The sequence below is a fragment of the Branchiostoma belcheri genome, unplaced genomic scaffold, assembly GCF_001625305.1.
Source record: "Branchiostoma belcheri isolate BF01 breed outbred unplaced genomic scaffold, Haploidv18h27 scaffold17, whole genome shotgun sequence".
Classification (NCBI taxonomy): Eukaryota; Metazoa; Chordata; class Leptocardii; order Amphioxiformes; family Branchiostomatidae; genus Branchiostoma; species Branchiostoma belcheri.
This window is the reverse complement of record NW_017803157.1, coordinates 3,958,975-3,969,996: the sequence shown is the minus strand read 5'-3', so window position 1 is coordinate 3,969,996 and position 11,022 is coordinate 3,958,975. Positions and strand designations below refer to the sequence as shown.

The 11,022-nt window shown below is 40.4% G+C and overlaps 1 protein-coding gene across 1 annotated transcript in view; it reads right to left on the bottom strand.

Annotated features, from left to right (window-relative positions):
- Positions 1-11,022, bottom strand: part of LOC109466795 (follistatin-related protein 5-like) — a 95,341-nt gene that overhangs the window by 32,525 nt on the left and 51,794 nt on the right. The window contains exons 5-6 of the mRNA XM_019764624.1: positions 6,778-6,980; positions 5,141-5,264 (exon numbers count right to left, since the gene is read on the bottom strand). Of these exons, the coding sequence (XP_019620183.1) occupies positions 5,141-5,264; positions 6,778-6,980 (327 nt within the window). The remainder of the gene's footprint in view (positions 1-5,140; positions 5,265-6,777; positions 6,981-11,022) is intronic.

Sequence of the window (11,022 nt, the reverse complement as noted above, 5' to 3'; positions counted from 1 at the left end):
TTTAATTTGTTGGTTCTCGGATTTTTTCAGAAAAAATATGAAGCGACAGGGTGAAAAAAATAAAAATAAAAACAGGTCTAGGCATCCTATTATAGGCTTAAATGCTATGGAATGAGCCATGAAGTCAACACAAAAGGCTGGGTTAAAATTTAAACATTGAATTTTGAACTTTAAATCAAACCACTGCAATGATAGATGGGAAAACTGTAACAACTAGGAAGAAAAGGACTTTCCTCAACTGTTGGGGGCAAAACATGAGCATTTTTCAGTTGATTCAGGACCAGAATCAAACTATTTTTTTTTTTTTGCAAATCAGGAAAAAACGAAGAGGCGAATCCGAGAACCAACAAATTAAATTGGTGTGGCCTAATTTGCTGCAGTTTCGTTCCTCCACAACCATTTATTGCTTTGAACTTTCAGGCTAACGACTTATTGTGAATGTCATTAAGCACAAACTCTCTCCCATCCTGACAGTTCAACCTTCTACCAAACCACAGGAGACTACTGATGAAGCCACACTTACCACCAAATACATGTAGGGCCTAGGGAAAAAATGTTGTGTTTCCTGTTTCAGTCCTGACAAAATTAGAGTCCGTAGATAGGGTTTATCTTGATTCTTCTTTCTTTTCTTATTAGGCTTTGGTGATCGCTAGTGATCCAAATTATACAATAATACAGTTTAATAAAGTAAAACTTGCAGGAGGACACATATTTTCAATGTCAATGTTAGAAAACCAGTTGTGTAAAGTTTATCCCTTAGGTGTCAAATCATGGTGCTAGAAATAGTCCATCAGCTCGAAAAATGTATGTCCCTTGCAGGGGTCCGTCAAAAAATGGCTAGTGTCAGCAGTTTTTTCTAGAGTCTGTCTGGAAACGGGAAACACAACATTTTTTTTCCTATGCCTAGGAAACTAAACTCAGAAAGCAAAACATAAGTCTTAATCACTGTCGAGTGTTTCCTCCCTTGTGAGAAGATAAGAAACATGAAGCACATTTCCTGATATTCAACATGTTGTTCGTTAAAACTGCTTCAGTAGATACATATTTCATATATTCCTTCCTTGATGAAGCTTACACATCCAGGTAAATGATATTTGTTACAGTCGGACTGTAATCACTGATTTTTCACAGTATGTTTATGTTTTCGGTTTTTGAGGTCACTTCTGTACAGCAAGGTTATTCTTATCGTTAACAAATATTTCTCAGACTTTTGACTGGGGCAATAAAAAAAAAGTAACAAGAGGGTTCTGAGGGTCCAAGTGTGAATTCATGTTTCTGCGACAAAATGACATAAGAAGTGGTGTTTTTTTAGGGTTAAGTCGTGGTGTTTTTTTGGGGTGAAAATGCATTTTGGTCTTGATCCTTGATTCACCCGTTTAATCCAGATTGGCCCATACACACTTATTTTGCATCAAAATTATTCCTTGAAAGAGACGGTTGCTAGACTTGAGGGTGTGCAAAAAGAACTGTGTGTGTGTGGCCCCTTGCAGTAAGATCTTGTCAGCTCAGCTGCATCTGCATTATACTAGTGTCTTCAGGCAGGAATCTTACCTCCCACCTGACATTTGACTTCACCACTTCAGGAACACTTTTGGGATGCCCTTTACTGCCTGTGGCATTGTCGTACAGTCCTTATGGTGCTGTGAAAGCTTGCAGATTTATGGAAACCGCTTGACAAATTGAACCCTGCATTCTCTGGAGTAACAACTGCAGTCCCCAGATATGGGAATGTGTCTCTCTCTCAACTTCTGTAAGGCGATTCATCTGATGCCATACGTGAAAGGGCTGACTGTTTGAGAATACAGTATTGTCTGTATTTGCTGTTCATGGCAGACAAATAAGCTTAGTCTACCAGCAAAATTTGCCCCCCAAAATGCAGGAAATAGCATTTCAGAGAGTCAAGACTTCACGGGGGAGCATGCCCCAAGAGCCCCTAGGATTGTTGCACCTTCTGCACTTGACATGATGTTACATCTCACAAAATTGAGAAAAGGCCACACCAATTTAATTTCTTGGTTAACGGATTTTTTTTAGAAAAATAATGGAGCGGGCGGGCAAAAAAATAAATAAATAAATAAAAACAGGCCTAGGCATCCTATTATGGCCCAAAATGGTATAATAGGAGCCATGAAGTCAGCACACCAGGCTGGTTCAAAATTTAAACAATGAATTTTGAACTTTTAATGATACCACTGCATTGAAAGATGGAATAACTGTAACAACTAGGATGAAAAGGACTGTTTTCAACTGTTCTGGGCAAAATATGAGCATTTTGCAGTTGATTCTGGATTTTTATTTTTATTTTTATTTGCAAATTAGAAAAAAATGAAGCGGGTAAAGCCGTTAACCAAGAAATTAAATTGGTGTGGCCTAATGGGAACAAAATTCAGGCTGGCTAGATCACTGGTGTGTCAACTGTGAGGCCAGAGAGAGCGAACATCTGCTATCAGATGGAGAATTGCAACAGTTGAAGAACCACGAGGATTTCAGCACCATGGACAGTATAATACATTTTAGTCATCAGATACATAGCTCTACTTCAGTTGTTTCTTATTTTTCAGCCAAATCTTCAAGTGCAAGGCCAAAAAAGAATGATAGGACTTGATACAGAAGACTTGGGGTACAGACAAGGGCTTAAAAAAAAGTGGAGTGCAGGACCACTAAAACAAACCTCCAGTAGTCATGAGGCTAATTTGGATTGCTTTATGTGTTTTCTTGCCAGGGTTTATGTTATGTTTTTTAGGAACTCCATCAGTAAAAAAATAGTTGCTTACTAATCTTCCTGGAGTTCTGTACATTAAAATTACATCATAATAAATACAACCTAACAATTCCACCAACATTACTTAAGAGTACAGAGAGTACATAACTACAATATTTTGAATAAAGGGTTGAATAGGGTTGAACACAGAAACAATATTTGTCCATAAATATAGTGCCTTTCCTTGTCGTGATACTTTTTTGCACATCAGGGACACCAGCACTCGCCATAAGTCAAGTTAAGTCAAGAGTTTCATGTTCATCCAAGAAACAGTTGGTGACACTGGCACACCCTTAACTCTCTTCAGAGACAGCTAACTCCGTTTTCGCACATGCCACAAAACAAGAAGTGACTGACCTCCTCTAATGGCACATTCTACATGCATACTTCTCATAACCTCTCCTTACATGATGCTACCCATCCACCTATCCGGGTGACCTAGAAGCCTTTCAATTCTCTCTCCCCAAGTGTAGGGAATGATCTCGGGTATTTGTTGCTATAGCAGCTATCGCTTTTGTACATCAAGGGCATCAAATCAGTACCCAATGCCATTTCAGGCGGCTTATGGAGAATACTGGCTTGTAGATTGTTGGTTGGCCTCTGGAACAGCGGTGAAATAACACAACTCCTGGTTAGGGGCACAATTTTTTTTAACAGAGTGGTTCAATGCAAGGCCTATACGACCACTTCTCGGCATTGAACTAGAACTAAGAGAGAAACATGGCTATGTCAAGAGATGGCGGTGAACGTTTGATTTGAAAGCCTGTAGATTGTAGGTTGGTGGGAAACACTTGTCAGAGAGGGAATTCCAAAGCTTGGCATATGGTGATAATGGGCATGTAAAAACCTCATAGTTCCCGTTTACAATTTTTGTTCTGCCTGTCACGAGTTTTGCCCCGTAAGCTTCTTCAAGTTCACAAAGGCTACAGAGGTCATTGCTGCTATGACCTTGTTTCTATGGGTGACATGGTTCAGAATATACTTCAGATGACCTTGTCGCTATGGGTCATTTCAAATGACATTGGAGCTTTATGGATGACCTTATTGCTATGTGTGGCATGGTTAAGATGACCTTGTTAAGATGACCTTTGTTGTGTGTATGGGTCACTTCAAATGACCTTGTTGCTATGGGTGACAAGGTTAAGATGACCTTGCTGCTACAGGTTGTTTCAAATGACCTTGTCGCTATATGGATGACCTTGTTGCTATGGGTTGTTTCAAATGACCTTGTCGCTATGGATGACCTTGAGCCTCTGAGCCATCACCTTACCAGCACACCAAGGCACCGGCCTGCTCGAATGGTCACGCCCGGAATAACTGATCACAGACGGTTCTAACCCCGCGTTGTTCACGGAACACGGCGGCCATTTTTTCTCCTGACCTTGGCTGATTCTGTGTGACCCTGTATCATTATCCCAACATCATCCGGGGAAAATCAATACCAGAATCCCCACGTTCAGTCAGGGAGACGCAAATAATTGTTCCTGAATGACGTTCAGTTCAGCGGGTAATGAGCATGTGAAACAGAAATGATCACGTTTGGTTAAAGATAAAAAACCTTGCTTGGTTGTTAACAAACCGCTGCCTATCGATTAGTGAATAAACTTGAATGGAACGTTGGAACTAATGACTGCAGCCATTTCATGCCTGTTCATTGTGCAACCTGATCAATGCTTTATTAGCAGGTTAAGACTTGCTTAAATGGCTGGCTGTGGCAAGAAAGTTTTTGTTATGGCTCTGGGAACCAACTTTCAAACCAGCAGATGGAGAAATTTTGAAATCCTGACAATCTGAAATGCTATTACCAGGCATATTTTGAGGGACAAATTTTGCTGGTAGACTAAGCTTAGATTAATGTATGATCGTATATCCATATCATATATATCATAAAATCAAAGCCAAATACGTCAATATGTATGGTTAGCTGGCTCTCCATAATGTAATCCAACACCACAGGGTGTTGCTACAGCACAAGTTACCATAGTGACAGACCATTGTAACCATTGTCCAGGCCATTGACTTAATTTGTTTGGAATGGAAGAAGAAGAAACTGAACAAAACAATATGCTTTTCTTGTACACAGGCAAATAATTATAAATAAGTAGATAAAGTTCAAAGTCAAAACGTTAGATCCAACACAGAAAGTTCTCTCACCTAGAGCTTTCCACCAGTCACTCTGGTCTTCCTCAATAGACTGACCCAGTGAGGCTTGTCATGTGGCCTCTTTGAAGTGTGACATCAACACTGGGTCAAAGGTGTCTGGTAAACGATGCTGGCTCTAGGTGAGAGAACTTTTTTTTTTGGATCGAAAGTTTTAACTTTAAACATGTAACTACCAACGCAGATGAACTTTCATGAAAGTAGATAAAGGTTGCTCACCAAAGGCGTTGTAGAACTCATCGATGTCCACCCGATGGTCGTCGTTGATGTCGTCATACTTCAGCATTTCGTACAAGGTACATGAGGTCATGACCTCAGCCAGCTCATCCTCCCTCCGCATCACCTGGTTGCCACGGAAACAAATCAATCTATTTTTTTCTTTGAATTCACCACAAGAAGCACAGGTGGAAGGGAGTTAAAAACAGGTGCATAAACACCTTTGCAAGTTGCCCTCCCAGACGCTACAATATTATACAAAATTATTAACATCTAAAGATTATCTATTGATTGATTATGAGGAAAAGGCTGAGATTTATCATCTGCATTATACCAACACAGATTAAACTTTCATGCTACTGATTGATTGATTTAACTATAAAAGGTATAGGTAGTCCCTTAGCCTTTGTCAGGCTGTAGGGGCAGTGGGTTGTTAATCCACTGTGTCTAGGCACTGTAGTGGAAGGTGGAGCCCATCCCTCTCCTTCCACTGCCTTTTACGAACCGAAAGCAGGTACCCATTTTACACCTGGGTGGAGTGAGGAGTGTTAAGTGCCTTTCCCAAACTTTAAGACACAACATCTTACTAGCGATCAAACATGTAACCTCTTGCCCTCATGTCCCCTAACTCTAACTCTTAACTTAAAGCTATCTACTGCCCCTACTGTACCTGGTGGCGACGAGTTCCATACTATGATAGTTCTTGGAAAATACAAGTTTTGACAACTCAACTCAATTCTTGGTTGATAACAAACCCACCCAGGGAGTCTCCTCTATAGCACTTTGTCTTCCATGGCCCCTCATAGCTTATTGATATCATGCAGGTCAGTATCATATCCCGGATTGTCTGAACAATATCTTATTCCTGCACAGCGGCGCACCAGAGGTAGCCACGCCTTTAAATATAATATTATTCCTGCAACGAAAGACTGTTTCAAATTCTCATTTTTCCCACGCTCGATACCAGAGTGGAACAGTTTACCTGCCCAGGCCATACAGGCACAATCTGTGGAGGCCTTTCGGGCCTTCCTACCGTAAGGTCCACGCACCTCCCCCCCCTCAGCGATACCCCTTACGGGGTTGTTAGAGGAACCAAGAAGAAGAAGAAGAAGAAGGTGACTCTGATGTAACTCTATAACATTCCCTCACCTGTCCCATCTCAGGTCCCAGAACTCGAACACCATCTTTCTTTTGCCTACTCTTTTTTGAAAGGTGTCATGGGTCCTTTTAAAAACGTGTGCAAGGTATGGCTCTCCCCACACATGGGACCTCAATTTTACGTCCTATCTGAGGATAGCCTGAGTGTCAGCCTTTTTTAGCTTTAGGCTGCTCCCCACAATCTGCTAAGATTGTAGGGAGCGGACGAAAGCTAAAAAACTGACACTCTAATCCGACACACTAATCTTAGAGGCCTCCCTAACCGAAACTCACCTGCCCCATCTCGTTGCTTGACACCTGTCCATCATTGTCCAGGTCCCAGTACTCAAACATCATCGTCACCAGGAACTTTATTATATTGAGTCTTGTTGACCAAACATTTGTAATATTTTCCCTTGACACTTCTCTATCTAAAGCAGCCCTGATGGCCAAAAAGAGCATTTTTCGAGGTTAGATAAAGGCAAAAAAACTGAAAATATTACCTCCCGCATATCGTTGCTTGACACCTGTCCATCATTGTTCAGGTCCCAATACTCAAACATCATTGTCACCAGGAACTTTTTGATTGACAGCTCATCCTGTCCGAGGCCCTCTGCGTCAGGCGACTGCGCGAACTTCCGGTTCTGCAGCCGAAGAAGCTGCGTCTTCAGCTTGCCGTACTCCTCATCGGTGCAGTTTTTGTCACCTTGAATGGCCAATCAGAGACCGAGGTTAGTGTCATGTGATTACAATCAACCAATCAGCTGTAGGAGCTTCTCATACTCTACATCTGTGCAGTTGTCACCTGGAATTTTAACCAATCAGTGGCCGGGAATATAGTGTCATGTGATTTCGATCAACCAATCAACTGTAGGAGTTTCTCATACTCTTCATCTGTGCAGTTGTCACCTGGAATTTCAACCAATCAGAGACTAGGGTTAGTGTCATGTGATCGCAATCAACCAATCAGCTGTAGCTTTGTTTAGTGTCTCAAACTTCCGTGTCACAAACTCCTCATCCATGCAGTTGTCACCTGGAATGGCCAATCAGAGACCGAGGTTTGTGTCATGTGATTGCAATCAACCAATCAGCAACTGGATAGGTTTTGACTTTAATCTGACAGTGTGTTGTTTCTTGCAGTCTTATTAATCATAGACAAAAGCTACTGTTAGAGCCAACAAGATGTGTTATAGCAGAGGTTATCAGGAAAATGAATCAGATCCACAACAACAGTGTGTTCAGCACCACAGACAGTTTTGCAAAAATCTCAGATCTCTAAAATCGTTTTTTCCAAGCCCTGTATCTGTTCCTATACTAGATCTACATGCATACATACATGTATATCTTAAACATACATGGTACAAAATACATACATAACATGTGTCCATTTTTATCATATCTGTAACTGTACGAGCCTAGGAAGCAAGAGTTGGGTACGTGCATCTGTCTGGTGATGGACTGTTCGAGACAATGGGTTTATGATATTCTATGTATCTTACAAAACCCTCTTGCTAAGGCTTTGGTGCAACCAGTTGACGGAGTGTTAACCTTACATACACAAATACAACCTTATATGAGACGTTCTGCCAAAGTGCAATGCACAATACATTACATTGGCAGTTATCTTGTGGTTGCGCTACTTGTCTGGCCACAAGACCGCGCTAACTGTGATATCACTGCTGGCTATATAACTGTCGTTAATTTGTTGTCAAGAATCAAAAACTCTCACAATGTTAATAAGTTGGCTTGCCTTGTAGTTCTAAGTTTATTCATTTGTTTCTCAAATTGTACTATGTGATTTGTTTACTTTTTGTATTGTCTTGTCATTTTATTGGTATGGCGGCTTTGAAAAGGTGTTTCATGTCAGAAATTGTACGTGGTAAAACTTAATAAATAAATAAATAAATACATTACAGGCTTCCAGCACAAGCACAACCAAAAACAATACCCTCCCCCTTCCCTGGAGGTGATAAATTGGTGTAGCACACCAGCTTCTGTATCTGTATAGCCGGTATAACCGCCCTTCGGTGTAACACTCCAGCTTCTGTATCTGTATAGCCGGTATAACCACCCTTCGGCGTAACACACCAGCTTCGCAGGCACAATGCACAGTGGCAGCTGCCTACGTTATACTGAGCCGTTGTAACACCTAACCTTAAACATCTAACTCTACAGCTGTGAACACACAAACATGACCAAAACAGTACCTTCCCCCCAAAAGAATAGCCCCTTCCCCAAATGTGATAAATTGGTGTAACCCTCTGGATCTGCAGGCAAATATGAACAACTTGGGAGTTATTAGCAGATAGCTTTCAGCCGGTCAATAAGATCCTATGAATTTTGGAGCAACCCCCTGATTGAGTCGTATTGATTGCAGATACGGGATGACATCACCCTCAGGCACAACCATATGAAATATTGCCTGCACTTGGCCCCTTTTTGCTGTCCGCAAATCCTTCAGGGAAGTCCAACTCCCACCCTACATGTGCCAGCACGTCGGCAGAACGCACTGCACCTACACGAAACTCGTAATGTATTGTACATAGCACTTTGGCAGAAGGTCTCATATAAGGTCGTACTAGCGCATATAAGGTTAACGTTCCGTCTGTAGTTTCCAAATGTTACGTAGGAAAAGATATCCTTTGCAACAGGCAGAATTCTGATGCAACGTTGACCAAAATGTTGCGCAGTACGTTCTGCCGACGTGCTACATGTGCCAAGCACGTCGGCACATGTAGGGTGGGTGGGGTGTGACAAATCGTGGAGCTGACGACATCATTATCATCATCATTAATGCATGTAATCAACACGACACATGTTTGTACTTGTCCAAGGTGACTTAGCAATTTTCAAGGTGACCCTAGCACCTATTTTCAAACATACTATGACGTGGATAACTCTTCCAGCTGTTAATTTGTGTGACAACCAATTAATGTGAGATCCTGACACCTCTCCGTAATTTCAGACGTGACCAGAATATTTCGTGCATGTGACAATCAGGTGATTACGAAAGCTTAACAACATCCGAGGTTACAAATATCATATTCAGGGCTCAAAATACTGAGTACCTGTATGTAATGTGCAAAATGCACATGATTTCCAAGATTTGCACGTAAAAATATTTCGAGTGTGCAATTTTGCACCTAGAAAATACCGATATATTATGTTTGCACTGCGTATCTCCGAAGTTTATACATAAAGGGAAACTTGACAAGAAAAGGGACTAACGTTGACACATTGGTTATCAAGACAGCTAATCATCACATGCACTGTCAATAGTCATATCTCTCAGCCAGAAAAAAAATACCTGAAAAAACTATTTTGAGCCCTGATATTCGTGGCTTCAAATCTGGTACTTATATCTGATTAAGTTCCCAAATTTATGTAAAGCAAATCAGAGGACATCCATGGATACAAAAATCAATTCAAGAATTCAAATCTATAATAACTGTAAGTGTCCCCAACCAATTCTATTAGTTCAAGTGTTATTTTGGTACAGATACCCAGAATATCTACTACGTGAAGATGTTACACTGCATTTGCACAAGTTTCTGACAGTTGTCTGGTAAATATGGGATACATAGACGAAGTTGACAACTTTGATATTAAATATACAAGTGAGAATGAATTTTTATTACTGTGTCGTGCATATGGTAATTGCTGTTTGCCTCTTCTATTGCTAGATTTATTTGGCACGCTGGCTTTTTGAATCATGAAAAACGAGTGAATGAATTCGAATGGCAGATGGGCACCACAGGTGTCACAAGTCATTTTTGTGAGGCAATCTTCTGAATAGCGTTTATGTCTTCTAAGATTGGTAGATTTATTGAGAATCCTTAGTGTGCTTTCTGACATAGTGGAGGGCCTGCATGGGGGGGGGCATGATGGTAAATTTAGAAGGATAGACAAATACTTAACAGCTTATTCAGGCAGGCCAGCGATGCTTAAGGCCACACCAATTTAATTTGTTGGTTCTCGGATTTTTTCAGAAAAAATATGAAGCAATAGGACGAAAAAAAACAGTCTAGGCATCCTATTATAGCCCCAAATGCCATGATAGGAGCCATGAAGTCAACACAAAAGGCTGGGTTCATATTTAAACAATGAATTTTGAACTTTAATTAAAAACCACTGCATTGATTTGATAGTTGGAAAAACTGTAACAAGTAGGAAGAAATTAAAGGACTTTCCTCAACTGTTGGAGGCAAAATATGTCATTGAGCATATTTGAGTAATGATTCAGAACCAGAATCTTGTCTTTTCATTTTTTTGCAAATCAGAAAAAAATGAAGAGGCGAATCCAAGAACCAACAAATTAAATTGGTGTGGCCTTAAATGAGAATATTTTGGGGGTGTGTGCATGTAATTGGACAATATGTTGTAATATATAGCAACATTTAGTGCTCTAAATCGTAAAAAGGGATTTGTTACAGTAATTGAGAAGCAACAGGTAATTTTGTTTCAAATTCAATCCTTAGGCCACACCAATTTAATTTGTTGGTTCTCGGATTTTTTTAGAAAAAATATGAAGCGACAGGGCGAAAAAAAATAAAAATAAAAACAATTTCCCAAATGCTACAATATGAGCCATGAAGTCAACAAAAAAGGGCTAGGCTGGGTTAGAATTTTAAGTATAAATTTTGAACTTTTAATCAAACCACTGCATTGATAGATGGAAAAAACTGTAACAACTAGGAAGAAAAGGAATTTCCTCAACAGTTGGGGGCAAAATATATATATATATGAGC